General features: G+C 38.5%; 1 protein-coding gene across 6 annotated transcripts in view; it reads left to right on the forward strand.

Moving 5' to 3' along the window:
• ZBTB37 (zinc finger and BTB domain containing 37) overlaps window positions 1–18,463 on the forward strand; it is a 28,478-nt gene extending 10,015 nt beyond the window's left edge. For 4 of the 6 annotated variants that reach the window (XM_061381719.1, XM_061381720.1, XM_061381721.1 and 1 more), the window contains exon 4: window positions 1,206–18,463. In XM_061381719.1, coding sequence (XP_061237703.1) covers window positions 1,206–1,694 — 489 coding nt within the window. In that variant the 3' untranslated portion in view covers window positions 1,695–18,463. The remainder of the gene's footprint in view (window positions 1–1,205) is intronic. The other 2 variants (XR_009729794.1, XR_009729793.1) reach the window with 2 other exon arrangements.
• Window positions 18,464–18,541: the final 78 nt, after the last annotated feature.

Genomic DNA, 18,541 nt, shown 5'->3' on the forward strand with positions numbered 1-18,541 from the left:
AGCATTTATTTTTCAATAATGTAAAGGCTTAGTTATCTAAGTAGCAACAGCAGAGGTTTAATGCTTTTACGGTAATTGCTTTTTTTGAATGTCTTAAGTAATTCTCTTTCACAATGCAAGAAATGTAGCTTAGTAGGGAGATACTTGATAAATTAAGAGCGATTAGAGTGAACTAGCGAAATCATTAGGAATATGTATTCCCCTTCTCTTTGTTTTGTCTGTTTTTTGTTCAGTTTTATCTTTCTGTTCAGAAGGCAAAATCAGAAATCAGGTCTTGTACTTCTTTCTCTGTGGCACCTGTCATTGTATTTGGTAGACAATAGCCAGTTGGTAAATACTGGATATCAAATTGTGAAGAGGTTATAGGAAGGAATAACTAAGTTAGTAAATTTATATCTCAGCCTAGTTTCCCAGTTCTTTTGCTAATTTTCTCTGAGGTCACTTAAATTTTGATCAGTCTTTAGAATAAAGAAAATATGTTGATGTGGTACTAAAATATTTTGGGATAAAAAGGAATACTGTCACCTACAAGTTATACACATTTTTATAAAGCTAGTTACTACTGGGTTAAATTTTGGTATTAATGATAATGCAAAAAATACAATTTATAATGTGCTTGCCATAGTGTATTCTGTACTGTCAGATATAATAGCTATTAGCCATGTCATGTGGCTATTTAAATTTTAATTAATTGAAAGCATTTAAAATGAAAAATTCAGTTCCTCAGTCACACTAGCATATTACACATGCTCAATAGCCACGTGTGTTTGATGACAACTATATTCGATGGTGCAGATTATCAAATAGTTCCATCATCACAGAAAGTTCTACTGGACCAACACTGCCAAAGTACCTACCTGGTTGTCTAGATTCTGATTGCAAATTAGAGTCCAAATGGATGGTAAGAGGGGGCTTAGATTCTCCTATCACTGTAAATTAAAAATTTAGCAGGAGGTTAATAAGCGTGAGGTTTTTCAGCCAGAAAGTAACTCATTTGTCCTGTTCTTTTATGGTAATAGAGTAGAGTGGCCTCAGTGTTCTAAGATTCCTATCTTAAAATCTTTACTTTTGGGTAGTAATTAATTCACTGTTTGGATCTCTGCTAAAAATCATTTAGCGTAGAGACAGAAGTAAAAAACGATTTGATGTCTTTTACTGTATATACTTACATAGTTTCACTTGCTTGTTGTCCTCACCTGGTACAGGTAGAAGAGTCAGCAATGATGGGAGTAAGTGGCTATGTGGAGTATCTCCGAGAGCAGGAAGTATCTGAGCGGTGGTTCCGGTACAACCCCCGTCTCACCTGCATCTACTGTGCCAAATCTTTCAACCAGAAGGGGAGCCTGGACCGCCATATGCGCCTGCACATGGGGATCACACCGTTTGTCTGCCGCATGTGTGGCAAGAAATATACCCGGAAAGATCAGCTGGAATACCACATCCGCAAACACACAGGCAACAAGCCTTTTCACTGTCATGTTTGTGGCAAAAGTTTCCCCTTTCAGGCCATCTTGAATCAGCACTTTCGCAAAAACCACCCTGGCTGTATACCCCTGGAGGGGCCTCATAGCATCTCCCCTGAAACGACTGTCACATCTCGGGGACAAGCCGAGGAAGAATCACCTTCACAAGAAGAGACAGTTGCTTCTGGGGAAACTGCCCAGGGCTCTGTGTCCACTACTGGACCAGATTGAAACAGTGAGGGGAAGGGGGCAGACCCTCTTCCCCTTTGGGCCATAAGTAACCAGCATCAGGGCCATGGACTGGTACTTAGATTCATGAAATGCCACATCACCAGATCAGAAGATGCTCCCAAGATGTTGCCAAACTAGAGCATCAGCAACATACACAAAAGCACTAGAGGCTCTTCCCCTCTTTCTTCCCACCTCACACTTGGAAAATAATCAAGCAAATCAACTTTGTAATTCAGGGATCAACAGCCTTGGTTTGTTAACTTTATAAAAGTTTTTTTAACTAAACAGTGACAGATGATCATTTCTCTACCAGTCATGTTTGAACACTGTACTTTGGTCCATATCACCCTGGTGGCTGTCATTGCCCAGGTGTAAAACACAAAGCAGGAGCCTCGGTCATCTGAACCAGCCAGCCACGAAAGAGAAGGAAGTCATCATGATGGTGATGATAAGGGGGAGCTTCTCTTCTTCCTTCCCTGCCAGAACTTGCAGTTTCATATTTCAAGGAAAAAAAAGAATCCTGGTAGTTCTTTTTGTTTTGAAAGATTAGACTTAATCTTTGCCCAGGCAGGGCACCGGATGCTTTGCCTGATTGTTTCACGTAATTGGCCATCTTGGAGCAGTATTCTAATGGGCAGCAGCATCTGAAGCACTTTAGGCACCTGGAAGTGAAATGAGCAGCCAAGTGTTTACAATAGGTATTCCTGCATTTGGGGGCTTGAGTGTTGTGTCGAGCAAGAGGGGAGCACGGGAAGGAAGTGTTTTTGTGTCGCAGTTACCGAATATCGAGTAACACAGAGCCAGCTGTACTGCAACTTCCTGATCAGTGTTTGTAAGCCATAATGCTTGCATATCTTCGGGTGTTAAGAAATGGCTCTAGTCCAGATGGATAAACGTGTAAGGCTGACTACCAAAGTTTCATCTAGTCTCTTCGGCTCCTAGTTTCACATAACAGCAATATTATACATCAAAAATGTCACTTTACAGTGAAATGAGCCTGGATTCTATTTTTAAATTCACAGGTCTCCATATTTGATAACTTTTATATGACATTTTAAACATTTTTTCTGCAATATTGTGGTTGTAGAAATTCAACACTATGGTTCTTACTGCAACCACAATTCCATTTCCTCCTGCATATGTGATAGTTTATATTTTCAGTCCAATAGAAGAACCTCACTAATCCATGTCTTGCGTCTGCAAACCTAGTAATTCATAAACCAACCATTAGCAAATTGCTGGTGACTCCAAGAGCTTTGCTTTTTAATAATACACAACAGGGCATTTACCAGAAAACATCATGCACAATCATGTTGCAATAAATTGATCAAGGGGATCAATTTTGATCAGGTTTGGTTACTTAATCATTCCTAAGATTTTTGAAACTTCAAGGGACCTTTTTGGTAATTCTGGGTATTTCTGAGATTCTTAATCCAGCACCAAGAGTCAGAAAGAATTTACCAAATGTAGAGCTTCAGATGCCCTGTCTTGCATGCAGAGAATGAAGGAGGATCATTAAGGGATGCAGGCAAGTAGATGCTTACAAGTTACAATGCAAATAGAAAGAAAACTCTCTGGCTTCTCATAATTGATCACTGATCTTTTAGAGAGTATTTAAATACGTAGTGGTGTAAGAAATTGTTTTGGTACAGGGGCATAGATGATTGTAAAAGAGATTTGGGAGAGAGTTTGATCATCCCTGCACTGGTGGTGAGCCATTCATGAGAACATTAGTGGTGTGCCCCCTTCCTGGGAATGCTTTGGTTATGTGGAAAAGTGGGTAGGAAAGAATGGCCTTGCTTTGATGATCGGAAGTTAGAATGTAGAGGGTAACTTTTAAGCAATCTGAGACCTGTATATATACATACATCTGTGCCCTATCACTAGTGAATGGTTATTTTTCTTTCTGGAAAAACAGAATGTGTCTTGTAACAGGAATGTAATAAGGCTACTACCATTTGATGAGCGCCTACCCTTAAAAGTCATGTTAAAGCCATGTTTGTCTTCAGAAAACAGACTTTGGCATTCTCTTTAGTTGCGCAACAGCATGATAGGGTGAAAACTGCCGCTGCGGGCCATCTTAGGGAGCAACTGTGCTCTGTGACATAGAAAAAGTGGAGCTGAAATTAGACTGAAATCTTTAAAGAAGCATTTTAGCTGGCAGTCAAGGTTTTCAGTGGACAGATTCTGCCGTTACTAAATAGGCCGGAGGTGAGAGGTACAGAGTATGCTGCTTTAGAAGGACTGTTGAAGCCTACCAAAAATATATACGTCCATCTTACTTTTGAGAAGTATGCTGGGAAGTTCTGTATTGCTTTGTTAGTTTTTTAGATGTTATATGAGAAAATACAGCTTTTAAAACTATTACCAAATTGTAAAAGTGAGGTGCAGTCATTTCTGTGAAGAGGAACTTCAGCATTTGTCAGTGCTCCATCCGGGGTGAGCAACAGACATTTTAAGTGAACTAGGAACTGTTTGATAGACGTGGAAATGCTGTGAGGGTTTGATGGGTTCCCCCCTCCCTTTTTATTCACTGCTAACAGGTTTTTGCTGTATCTATACTGTGAATAGAGTGCTTTTCGGTCATCTAGGACCACTGCAGCACAATCATATTTGCTGGTTCTCGCCTCTTAATTGGCCTAGTGCAGAGCCATGAAATTCATGAAAATTCAAACCAGCCTAACTTTTAAACACATAAGTTTCTGAAAACAATTTCTTCATTTTAGTTAGAAGAGAGATTATTATTCTAAATAACTATCCAAGATTCTTATCCAGATTCACTGTGACATTGTCTTAGTTCTTAGCTAACATCCTTGTAGGGACATAGGAGTTAGTAGTGTTCTATCTACATTAATGAAAAGCTCTATAGGTATGTGCACAGAGGATACCTCTCTTAAGGATGTACTACATGGACTTTTAGCTAACGCTGAAACTCATTACCAAATTTTAGCTTGCACGTGTCACCTTGTGAAGGGAACAGCATTAGCAGTGAGAGCTAAATCATCATTAAATACTCTAATGCCGTGAAATAGCTAACACTGGGACTGTTTTCATTTGTTGAGTGGCCCTTAATTGCAAAGGAGCTACCTAATATTCTTAGCAAAAGAAGAGAGATGACATTAATCTACTTTCATTCTAAAAGGTACCTTTTATTTCTCTCTCAGAATTCTGATACCAGTTTAAAATATGGCATTGGCATGAACAGTAATACTGTACTTTAGGCAGAAGGCTCTTTCTAATGACTTGTCCTCTCTTTACTCAGAACCGTATTTACCTCTGAACAGAGTTGAGTTTTCTGTGAGTTGCAAACTACCCCCTAGTTATTCATTATACCAGAGGGTCAAAGCTAGTCTTGGATATGTAAGCATAAATTAGTTCCTGAAGGATAAAGATTGGTAAATAAGGGAGATAGCAGTTAAGGGAAGTTTTGGGGTTGTTTTTTTTAGTGTTTCCAATTCCCTCTGTATCAGTGAAACAGGGTTTTCCAAAGATGGCATGACAATAGAAATAAACCATTTTCCTACTAACTTCATAGTTGAAATCTGACCTTGGTTGGAAGTGGTTTGATACAAGAGTGAAATAGCGAACTTCATCTTTAATAGCTGAATAGTCTTTGGTCAGGAAATAACTTTCAAAAGTTTTAACTGTTTCTTAACATTAATTTTATTTTAACTGGTAAAAACAACATTTTGTTTGACTAAAAGATCTAATTTAAAGAAATGAAAGCAATGAGCAATAGAAAGGAAATTAAATTTGAACAAAGATAAAAAGTTGTAGTCATAGTGGAAAGGCGTTTAATCAGGGAGGAGTTGGAGTCTTGGAAGTTTTTATTTTTTCAGCTGTAACCGGCATGTGGATTTGTTTTGTTTTGTTTTTTCTCTTCCTCAGATGTTCTCCTTATCTGTATATTCATTCATTCAGTATTTTGGTTGCTGAGATTTAGAAAAAGAATAAGTAGCAATTAAGCCAGATAAATCCCTCCATTTGAGAGGATGCCCTAAGGGGGCAAAATATATCTCTAGGATTTAGGAATTAGATCAAGATTTCAGCAAACCACAGTGCCCAAGCCAAATCCTGAGGTCACCTTTATGTATAAAGAATGTGGTAGTGGAAGAGAGCCACCCCTATCCATTTAGGTGTTACGGCTACTTTGTACAGTCCTGGCAAAGCTGACAGAGACCACAGGGCCTGCTGTCTGGCTCTTGACAGAAAAGGTCGCCACGTCCAGAATTATTAATAGATTTAAAGAATTGTGCCATCCCCCTCAATTTGTTGCTCTTGTCATTTTGCCTTTATAACAGGTTGGTTGAGGTTTTAAGTTTGTACTGCCGTGTGTGCATCGGTTTCTTGAAAGAAGTTGCCATTTTTTTCTAGATGCTTGTCTCATTTGTGCTCCTTCTTGAATCCCATTGCTTTAAAGCATTTCGAGCAGGCATTATGATTTGTCCTTTCCTTTAAGGTAGATTAAGTTGAGGATGGTAATTACAGATTTAAGAAAGTAATTTTTAAAAATAACTCCCATGCATAATAATGTAAAGTTAAATGAATATCATCTTTAGAGAAAATACTGGGGAAGAGAAGTAATGTTTTTATAAGTAAATTTTGCCATTTCTCTAAGTTAACAGATGATGGTGGCAAGAATGGATTTATTCTCTCTAGTATTAAAATTAATTTCTCTTAAGAATAAGTGGTTTGATTCCTATCCGAAATCTGTTTTTCTAGATTAGAAACTATCCATTTCTTCACTATAAATCTTCATTTTAATTTACTCAAGTAAACTCACTCTGTTCTATGTGGTGTAGTAAAAAGCCAAAATCTTCCTTTTTTAAAAAAAGAAAAGAATATTTTAAAACTTAAATATCTGAAGATTGAAAGTTCTTTTTAGAACTATCGTCCAATTTCTGTTATTGTTTATAATTCTCAATATATATTGGGACATTATATATTTGCTTTGTGAATGTTCATTCTTACTGTTCAATTAGTTTATTTATGCTAGATGTGGAAAAGTAAATGGAAAATGTTAGGATGATAATAAACATAATTCCTTGCAAGAGGAAAATATAATGGCTCCCCATTTGTAAACAGTGCATGGACTTCTGAGTTAAATTTATCTGGGCAGAGTGTTCTAGGCCATGCTCATACAATACAGTGAGTTTGAGTCTTACTTTGTTGTGAGTTCTACCAACACATGCAAAGTTTGGATGAGTTACCTAGTCGCATATACAGCACCTCTTCACTATACATTTTATTCTTAAAGTTGCCTTTTTCTAAGTTGGAAATTAGGTTTTATATGTTACACCCTCAGTAATAATCTTCATCTAGAAGGTTCCAGTATATTTGCATAGGTCAGATCTGCTTTGTCTTGGAGCACTTATATTAATAATGAGTTCTTGAGATTTTAGAGTAGTTTTTCTGGTTAATTTGGGATTCCAGTTAATTTAGGGTATAGGACTTTGAAAGAAATTGTATTTAGGTAGTCCAGTGAATCATTTGCATACACCTTCATTTGAGGGCTTGGTAACAGATGTCATTTAAATAAGAATCTGTTGAAAATAATGGAGTTTGCTGAGCATTATGACTTCTTTGATAACTATCAATCTTAATGTGGTTTTGCCTCCTTTGCTTTCTAGTGTCTTTCTGTTTTTCACTCTTCTTATTATAAAGTGGTGCTTTTCCTGGGACCAGTCTTTTTACTTTGCATTAAGTAATTTTTCTTGCTCAGGACAAACCAAAGTTGGATAGTTTCATACTTTCAAACCTGACTTAATTACATTCCACACCTGCAAGATATCTGTACAGACTATCTGGTTTTGTGTAGGCAGACTATCCTTCCCTTTGTGAAGAACAGCAGTGGCTTAGAAGGCAAGCATTGCCTGAAATATGCATTACGTTCACAGTGGGTACACATATAAATAAATTTCTTATCTTATACCTTCCCCATTATCTGTAATGTAATTAGGAAAGGTCCATTAGCTCAAATAGTGGAAGCTTTAAACACAAAGCTTAGTTACAAAGGCAGAGCAGTTAAGGGGGGAAAAACCACTTTTCTAATGCTTGCTTTTTTTATGTCGACTCAGTAAGTCCTGTTAAGGAAACTAGAATTCACCACCCACTTAAGATATTTGTTCAGCATCTCATACGACCAACAGCACAATTTAATATACTGTGAATCTTAGAATCTGAATTTATCCATAATGCCGGAAGTCAAAGTATGTATCTCATGGGGAAATGTTTCCTACCCTGTGAAATCACTTATATGGTAGGTAGCAAGAGGAGAATCTGTTCTATTAAGTACATTTTTGTTCCATTAAGTAGTTTTTGGTACCAGACAGTGTGCTTGGGATTTGTATAGCAAAACTGATTTTATACATAGTTTAGATGTGGCTTCCTGTACTTGAGAGTCCTAAACCCACTTGGTTAGAGGCTGATATATGTATTTAAAAGCCATGAGGGTCAAAAAGAAGGGGACGAAATTAACCATACTAAGTGCTCTAGAGACATAACTGCAGTAAATTCTCAAAATAACTCTCTGAGGTAGTAACAGAAGTAGCTAAAAATCACTGACTTTGAGTGTTAACTATGTGTTAAGCACAGTTTAATGTTCCTCACATTAATTAACTCTGCTGCTCCTTAGACAAACCCATTAGAGTAGATGCTGTTACTATCCTCGCTTTAAAAAGAAACAGACAGAGAGGTTGACCTAGGCAGTCTTTCTCTAGACTTGACACTCTTTAATGGACTATGTTGCCTTTAACAGGTATAATTATACCATATTTTATAGATGAGGAAACTGTTGAGCCCAAGATTATACAATCGATAAATCGCAGAGCCAATACTTACCAATCTGATTCCAAAGCCCAGACTATCTCCAGTACATCATGTTAACTCTGTTTACTTAACAGAGTTGAAGTAAACTAGAATATACCATAGCCAGTAACAGCACTGGTTTTAGTGAACTTTAAATTCAGGAATAAGTGATCGGAAGGTTTCTCTAAGAGATAATGCAGTTGATTTCGAGCAGATATTGCATGGTGAACATTTTTTGGGGATATTGCCCACCAATTTAGAGGAGTCACCCATTTGGTGGTTCTAATTTTGAACAACTGCTTGAGTTACTACTACCAAGGCAGAAATTGAAAGATTGCATTCCAGTTACCTGTTGCCATGTAACAAACTCTCTAAACCTCAGTGACTTAAAACAGCAACTACTTTATACATTTCATGATGTTGTGAATCAGAAATTCAGGACAGGCTTGTCTAGGCAGTTTCATGTTCCCTGTGGTGATGATTCAGGTCATCTGATAGTATTCAGCAGGTGATTGGACTGGTCAGGGTGTCCAAGGTGAGCTCACGGTCCTGACACCTTGGTTGACCAGAAAACTTGGCCCAGCAGGCCTTGTCCGCATCTCTGGAGCCTCGGGGACCCTCCATCTGATCTCTCTGTCAGAGTAGTCAAATTTAGGAGATCGCAGCTCAGGCCTCCAAGTCCTCTTCAAGGCCAGGCCCAGAGCTTTCATAAGAGTCATCACCACACATTATTGGTCAAAGAAGTCACTGGTCAGCCCAGATTCGAAGGGAGAGGAGATACCTTACCACTTGATGGAAGGTGTGTCAAGAATTTGAGACCATCTTTACAGGCAGCAGTATGTGTTCTGGATTTGTCTTAACTCGTGTGTTCATTTAGGTCAGTTGTTTGTGCTGTAAGAAACCATTTCTTCTACTTACCATGAGTTAGAAGAAGCTAGAAGGAGAATGAAACAAATACCTGGAACAGATTTCATTAGCTTCCCACCCCCAAGTTTCACTTACAGCAAAGTTTCCATGTTTTCTTTTGTACAAGTTCCAAATTATTGCATTTGCCCTTTTTTTTTTTTTTCCTGTGAAGCAACAGTAATTATCCATGCTAAACCAGAAATAATCTATAGAGGGAGTAAAAACCTTGCTGTTACAGACCTTGATTTATTAGAGATGTCAGCTGTAGTTCATTTTCAAATAGGCATAAACTCCTGTGGTATGGAAAATTCATATAGCTGCTAAATCTGTTTCAACAGGAGTTTCTGTTAAGTGGCTAGATGGATTATATTTTTGACATAATTGAAAATTTTGCCTGCATATACTGCATATCTTTGTTCTGTGCTCAGTCTCTGTCATGTCCAACTCTTCGCAACAACCCTTTGGACTGTAGCCCACTGGGCTCCTCTGTCCATGGGATTCCCCAGACAAGATTACTGGAGTGGGTTGCCATTTCCTCCTCCAGGGGATCTTCCCAACCCAGGGATTGAACCCTCGTGTCCTGTGTCTCCTGCATTGGGAGGCAGATTCTTTACCACTGAGCCACTGGGGAAGCCCCCTACCTATCTTTACTGCCACCTCTGGCACAAATTTGTGCTGGGGAAGAGGTTCATTCCATTTATATTACCTTCCATTTTGGACACTGTTGCTCCATTTTATAGTTGTTAATCCTTTAAAAATTATCAGTTGCTACTGGCTTTTGTTGTCTGAAATGACATATCATTGAAGTGTTATGATTTGGGGTTAGATTTGTCAAGTTTAGGATGCTTTAACTCCTTCTGGCTTATAAAAGGACTTTTATTGCTTTCAGAAGAAATAGGGCAAAGAATAAATTATATTGGAAAAATGATCATCCCCAAATCAACTTTCTAAGAGAAGAAAGGTTTGGTGTTATCTATCCATTCCATCTGCAGTGGTTTCTTAGAGAATTAGTTGTGAGGGCTTCTTGTTGGTCAGTCCCAATTAGATCATATAGTCGAAGGGATCTCTGTTCTTGGGTCAGGCCTCAGGAATTACAAATACAGGAAATAAAAAGGGTACTCGGGGCTGAAAACTTAATTTAGGACTCTAGAAAATCCTGGGACAGGAAAAAAGGACTTTGGCATTTGTGGTTGAATAACCAGGTATGGAATGTTTGAGTCATTTAGGCATCCGGATTAATTAGATTTTATCATATAATGATTGGGGCAAATTTTGATGAATAAAAATCAGTGAGCCTTAACATTTTCCGCTCTGCTGTACCTCAAAGTCTGCCCATTGTGACAGAGAAAACCTTTGAAAATATATTCCCAGGGAATGAAAAAGTGGTTCTAGGTACTTTTGCTCTAAGCATCTTCGCCGTAGACATCTCTGCTGCAGGCATTTTCACCTTAATTACTAATTCACTGCAAGGCAATTTTCCCATAAAAGATAAAATAGTAAAAAATAAAAGAGGGATATTAAAGAGGACATAATGAAACATGATAAATGAATGACAGTTTTTTTAGAAAACTTGAAAGCAAATTACAAAATATTTGAATACATCTAAAATGTGTGTAGTTCATGGCAATCCTGCACGAATAACTTGATTTTCATATTTTGTGTGTTGTACCTAAGTACTTGTCTCCCAAGTCTTTCATTCTTAGTATTGAGTATTTTGATCATCTCCTCATCAGCATTGTGCATTTTCTTTTTCCTTAAACTACTTCTTTCATTGAGAGAGGTGTCAGTTTCCAAATAACCAGGATGCATATTCGTAGCCATGCTTTCTGTCGCATCTTGAAAGCCTCTGCACTATTGTTTGTTCTTGGCATCTGGTCATATGTCTGTTCATACTTTCCATAGTTGTACAGGAAATGTGGGTTCAGCTCTGCACCTGAGACTTTTGGCCTGTTTATCCTCCAGTGTAGTGTATTTCAAAATAAGACACCAACTCATGGGGCCAATCATCATCATCTGTCAGCTCAATAAAACCATCAGTAATGTCACTAACTGGGAGACATGCCTGTCAAAACCAAACTATCAAAGCAAAACTGTCACCCAGTTATTTTATCTTTTGTGGCAAAATTGTCTTATGGCCAGTTAGTCATGGTGCAAAAATGTTTGCAGCAAAGCAGCTCATAGCAAAAATACTGGTTACTTGAAAAATCTTTGATAATCTATGAAGATGCCTCTCGTTCGGTGTCTTATAGCCCTTTGGGCCCTCCTCTAGATTCTCTGACTCTTAAATTTGAAATCATCTGGTGGTTGCACAAAAACCAAGTACAGTTGACTCTTGAACAATGTGGGAGTTAGGATGCAGCCCTCTGCAAGTGGAAAATCCACCTATATCTTAATAGTTGGGCCTCTGTTTCTGAGGTTCCTCTGTATCTGGGGATTCAGCCAACTGCTGGAGGTTAGTAATGTAGCATTTACTATTGAAAAAAACGTGGGTATAAGTGGATCATGCAGTTCAAACCTTTGTTGATCAAGGTTTTGTTGATCAGTGTACTGTGGTCTCAAATTGAAAAAGAGGACAAAGAAGAAAGGGAACCTGTAGATTGACAAAATACTTTTTTTTTTTTTTCAAAATACTTATTTTTTCTTTTCAGCATCATAAGTCTAAACTATTAAAGCTAATAACAACTACCTGAGAAATTACTATGGTTTAGATTTCTGCATTTAGCACATCTTAAAGCAGATATTTTTGACATATTTGAAGATGATCTACTGAGTTTCCTGTAAATTAACAGAATCCTAACTCTAGTGGTTCTTAAAGAGCTATTGCAAAAACCGAATTACAACACAGGGAACAAAACTTAAAATGTGTTTCCTCTGGAAGCCAAAATGCTAAAGCAGGGGTCACTAAGAGTGTGGCTGAAATCCACTTCAAGAATGGCTATCAGTCAGATAGCAAAGATATGTAAAATTTATATGGTATTTGCTATTTTTACAAAAATGATTTTAAATCATGTAACTTGAAAAGTGAGCCTGTTTTCTTTTTGGAAAAGTGGGCCAATAAAAATAACACTAATATAATTCAATTGTATATGCATGTGCATTGAACACAGAGTGGTATACTAAAGATAGTTCATGCAAATAACTTTTGTGGGAAGTTTGGCTATTTTCTTAATATCTCGTTTTCATAAATGTATGTTTATAAATATATTTACTCATCCTCTATAACCTTGGTAGCTTTAGAAGCATTTTGTTAGCTGTATCATTGATTATAAAAATCAATTTCTTGGCATAGTAGGCTATGAGAGCTTTTAGTTGCTTTGTTTGTATTTTGGCTAAGAAAATGATTTCTTGCACTTTGTATTTATAAAGATGTTATAACACTTTGCACCCACTTAGTGCAGCTGTTCTTTAGTGACAAAAGATGTAGGCGTTAAAGTGAAATGTATGTTTAGAAGCCCGGCAAAAGGAGGGTTCTCAAAAGAACAAATTTGGCTTGCATCTACCAGAGAAAAGCTGGGGGTTAATAGAAAATTTAGGTTGAAAATATATGTTGGAATAGGTGTGCAGTCACTGCAAGTTGCAATATCATTATGAATTGCCCGCTATATGTATGTGATTGTATGTATGTGTGTGAGAAAAAAATGTCTGATGAAGGCAGATAAGTCAGTGTAGAAAATTCTACCTCCCATTAAAGACAGAATATTCCAAGTTTGCCCTGTAGCCCCTTACGCAGGAGGCTGGATTCCTCAGCCACTGTCCACCTCATTCTCTTTTGTACTCGCTTTAGCTCCTCTACCTCTGAGCACTTGGCTGAAGAAAGTGTAGCTTTCTGTAGCAAGCAAAGGAAAGCCAGACCCGAAATATAGAGGTTGCAGTATCTCATGTCTCTTTGTCATCTTCACATGTTAATGTTTGGTTTTGTTGCCCAAATCAGTGTCAGAACACTTGGGTTTAGTACTTTTATCCACTGGCCTCTGTTTGGCAAGAGTAGCCCTTGGAAGTGGAGTCTTTCTGCTGTTTTTAAAGATGCACTCAATTCCTTTTAATGATGTGAAAATTTTGTTTGAATCCTGAGCTTTTTTTATTTTTTAATTGCCATTTGCAGCCCATTTTGGGGACTGGAATATCAACCATATTTTCCTGATGTTGAGCCTTCTGCCAGTATCTTGACATGCAGTTTTGCATGACCTGGATTTTTGGATGACCTATTTTGCTTTTAGACACTCTGAAATTCTTCTCTTTATAATGCCAAGAATGTTATAATAGTTAGGATGGCCTATTGTGGGTGTCAGGAAATTCAGTTTCGGTAGTAAATGCCACTAGGCAGACCACCTAATCTTTAAATGCAGTTGGAGCACTCAGCTGATCTGCTGTTGGGGGCACCCTAGTCCACTGAGCCAAATCAGGTTACCTACCTTTTGAACATTTGTTACAGCTGAGAAAGGACTGTGGGCCTTTCAGAAATATCTCAGAATGCTTTCCACCTTTTCATTCAAATGCACTGGTTAGAATAGCTGGTTGTAATGTCCAAACAGGGACTTGCTGGTTAGGAGTGAAAACGAGAGAGGGACCCATTTGCAGACTTGGAGAGTTTTCACATCCGTGTTTTAGGTACTAACTGATAAGTGTTTACTTTTCCTGTTGACTGGATAGGGCAAGTGACAGTACTGCCAGTGTGAAATTCCAAATTCAGTAAGCAGTACTCATTGGTGACGACTGATGTATTGGGTTGGCCAGCCCAATAGTAACCTTCATCCGTGTAACAGTATGAATTCTGTAAGGAGATGAGATACTAAAATCATGTGAATCTCTTCACCACAGCTATTTTTTTTCTAACTATAGAATAATTGTCAGCCTATAAGCCATGCTACTAAGAACCTAGACTCAGGAATTAACTTCTGCTTAGGAAAATTCTTCCTTCTGGCTTATCTTTTGTTTGTGCCCGGAGTCTTGGCCTAGACCTGTCCCCAGCTGTTTTGCTACAAACACATACTTAAGGTGCAGTCTTACCTAAGTCAATAATACACTGTCAGCCATGCAGTCTGTTTTATAGCCAAAGTGATTTATTGAAATACAAAACAAAAAAAGTGAGAGATGCCTAGGTCATTTCTGGGAGGCACGTTGAATCAACCTGTGAATCTGGGAGGAAGCATAGAGTCTTATCTTCTGTCTGGCTTGGGTGAACAGTGACTTTAATGCTTTCTATTAAAATACTGCAGAGCTAGTTGACCTTGGCAGGTAGTTCTCAATTTTTGCTGCACATTAGAATCACCTGGGGCTTTTACAAAATGACTGCCGCCTAGGGCCCCCTCTGGACATGCACGTTTAATTGGCTGGCTGTGCAGCCTGGGCTTTAAGAGCTGCTCAGGTGATTTTAATGGGCAGCCAAGGTTGAGAATCATTTTCTAGGTAGTCCTGAGGGGTCTGTGGCAGGATAACCTCCACCCGGTTGTCTTTTGTCAGAGGTACCTTTATTAGTATCACAGGCATGGCTTGGCGTTTAAAACTTAGCACGGGCCACGGCTCAGGTGGTAAAATGGACCATCCGTTTGTCCGCAGAGTCATTCAGCAGAGAGCTGTTGCCATGCACCCAGTTTCCTCTCTGTACCAAAGCCTGCACAAGTCAGCAAAAGACATTTTCTGAGTCTGCTCCCTAGAATCCTCTTTCCCTTTCATATGTGATTTAAGTGGAGATTTTTAAAACTCTGCTAGCTAAAATAGAGCACTTGAATTTATTAAAAGAGCCAGGCACCGCCCCCCCCCCCCAAAAAAAAGAGCCAGGCCCAAGCCACCTAGGGTGATTTTTATTTGTAAAATAATCAGGTAGCATTGTTAAAGTTAATGAAATAGAAGGGTCCTTCCTGGTGTGATGGTGATGTAGTTGATTATTTGTCCCTTAGCCTGTCTTCTAAGTGGGATTTCAATGTACGGTGACTTTCACTTTTCCATGTTCCTTTGTGAATTAAATGCACTAGCTAAGGCGTAAATATTTCTGAGTTTTACATGAAATGTGAAATGAGTCCTTTTAGCAGCTTTGTTCCAGGATGTCAAAGACTTAACCCAGTAATTCCCAAACAAGTTTTCATATCGTCGATTCATTCACCCACCCAGGTGTAAAAAACCTGCCCATGGCAACCTCAGTGTGGTAATGGGGAGAGGAGGACTGTTTGATTAGCCTTTAAAGAGTGAGAGCCACCATTCAAACTAATAAACTACTAAGTGATTTCTAATTCATGAAAGAAATTTGTGTTCAAGAGCAAGTTCAAATGTGATGGTCTCATCTGAGAGACTGCTGGCACTGTGGAAACTTTGATTCCTATACTGCCTGCAAATAATCGATGATTTAAATTTCAAATAGGTGGTGTGTTTGAGAAGAAACAAGTGGGTGGAAGGAAAGATTGTTTAAGTGCAGAGGACTGAATTAGCATCAGACTCTGACATTTCATTAAAATAACATTTAGGCCTGACTTATTTGCTTAGCATGTGTATGCTGCAATGTCAGAAATGCCTCCTATGCCTTAGAAGATCTGAGAAGGCTTCCTTACGTTGGGTGGAACAGAAAAGCAATAGTAGCCTTGGAGACTTGTCTGCATCCAGAGAGAAGCCCATTAGGGTTCTCATACTGAGAAACCTTGAGTACTGTGAAATGTTGAACTTTATGCAGATCACATCGCACTGGATTTTAAAGATTTAGGGGAAGGAAGTAGAGGAGGAGAAGGGGAAGTAATTAATGGTAAAGTATATATATATGAACTTGTACTATATTTTACACAAGTAATGAAACAAATTCCCTATCAGGAATTCTCTGTCAGGACTAACCAGCCATATTCTTCTGTCCTACTGATTGGCTTGTGATTCCTCTTAAACCTCTAAGTAATCCTTTCTGAAAGAGCTAAACAGAAACTAGTCTGACTGCAGTTTCACCACCCTGCCCCATTCCCTTACTCACAACAAAAGAAAAACATACCCAAACTATAGGCAAAAAAAAAAGTCTCAGTACGTTAACTTTTCATCCTTTATGGTCTGTGTTCACTGTTGTAGCCTATTGCATTGTTTTGCAATATAATGGCAGAACTTAAGTAGATCTGCCACATAAGTCAGGAACCATTGGCTTCTCCTTTAAGAAATCTTAACACCAGAACTCTCAATCTTTAGCTTGTCAGCACAAGTGAGTAAAGGGAGAAGTACGTTGAAAGAACACAGGGAATTCCCTGGCCGTCCAGGGGTTAGAACTTCGTGCTTTCACCGCTGAGGGCCGGGGTTCAATCCCTGGTTGAGGAACTAATAGGATCCTGCAAGCCACTTAGATTTCCTGGCTTCTCATAATTTCAGGTGGGACCCACTTACGCTCTGTGTCTGAGAAGAAAAGACAGAGGGTTCAAAGATAGAAAAGTCAATGTAGTCAAAATGTGGTTTCCTTCAGATGGACATAATCTCAAAGACATCTGTCCAGCTGTTCTCAATGGTGCTTACACGATGGGTGACAGCTGTCTCCCATCTTCCCGTCCCTGGCACTGTGCCTTCCCACTGGTCACTGTGAAAAGCAGATCACACTGGACTCAGAGGCCAGAATCCAGGACGATTTCCCCCTTCTCATCACTTCTTCATACAGCTAATAATGTAGCATATACTTCTCTTTGGAAAATTCTTGGGTTTGACCCCCCCAAGAAATAGTAAAGCATTTAAAGGAAAAGTAAGATTCTGGTGGTAGCTATCAAAGATGACAGGAACATTTTAGCTTCCCCTTAGATGATATTTATTGATAGCAAGGACCAACTATGCCTCCTCATCCTCAGTTTCTAAGGATAGCATAATATTTCTAAGCAACAAAGTTATCTAACATTTTTTTCACAACTTGTTAATCAAGGATTCATATTAAAACCGACAATCAGTTTCTAAAATGTTGTTATCCCTGAAAGGGAATGAGATAGAGTTTTTAACTAGAAGAACCTGTTTTTTTTTCCCTTTGAAAAAACTAACACTTGAGGTTTGTGTCTTTCGTCTGCAATGATCGCTCCATAAAGATGTCTCAGAACAGTCAGTGAGCCAAGGCTAGCGCTCTCATGCCCCTGAGGGTGCTGGACTGGGTTTGTACATCTTATTTCCTTAGAGAATATCTGTTTTTATTATGCCCTTAACTATAAATACCTATATATAGGAATAGGATTTTCACCCCACCCTCTTGTAATCATTATCACTTAAGTGTAAACCACACCTCCCCCTGTCCCCACTTTTACTGAAAAAAATGCACTTTAATTCCTAAGGAGAGTGGCTGTTCCTGGCCCCTAAGCCAGATTACTTCAGGAGGAGAGTTGGGGAGGGAGAACCCTAGGCAGACCCTGTGAAATTAACCAAATTCCTTAATGTAAACACACAAGTCAACCATTTTTAAGCTGCCCCCACCCCCAGCCAGAGGGCAAAAGAAACAACCAAATGCAAAAGTTCAAAATGCCTACCTTAATTTGAGATGTTTCACTAGGGGATATACCCAATATTTTCTCAGCTACCAAATTATCAGAAACTTGAGGGTGATTTTGTGGGAGGCTGAGACTCCTTTTTTAAATGAAAAGGCCAAGTGAATCACACAGGCTATAAAATACGATCCTGATTTGTGAAGTATCTGATTCGTTCTCTCCCTTAATTTGACAGGTGTTCTCAAGTCTCTCCTCCTGTAGATTCTGTCCTTCCCCTGATGACAAGCCAATAGTTCTTGGTGGGGTTGCATGTCTCCTAGAGCCCCAGGAGCCCTGTTGTGTCGGGGAAGCGGGGAGGGTAGGAGGGTGGGCAGAGACGGGCTGGGGGAGGGAGATTCAGAGAAAGAGTGAAGATATATGGGTTTATATAAACATATTTAAAGCAGTTTAGCAAAAGCTTTCTCGTTGAACAGCTTTAAGAACAATGTGAATGAAATTTAGCAACTTGGTTAGTAATTTGAAAAGTCTATTAATGTATACTTGAAATTCTGTTTGTATAAAAATACATTTTCCTCTTTATTTTAACACTGTGTAAAAGAACATTATGCATGTGAGTGGTTTGAGAATTAAATGATTTAATATTCATATTTGCATTTCTGTCTCTTCTGTATAGATATTAATTCTTTTTAAATTTTTGGACTTTTTTTCAGTATAAAGGGATTA

This window comes from Bos javanicus, chromosome 16, assembly GCF_032452875.1.
Source record: "Bos javanicus breed banteng chromosome 16, ARS-OSU_banteng_1.0, whole genome shotgun sequence".
NCBI lineage: Eukaryota > Metazoa > Chordata > Mammalia > Artiodactyla > Bovidae > Bos > Bos javanicus.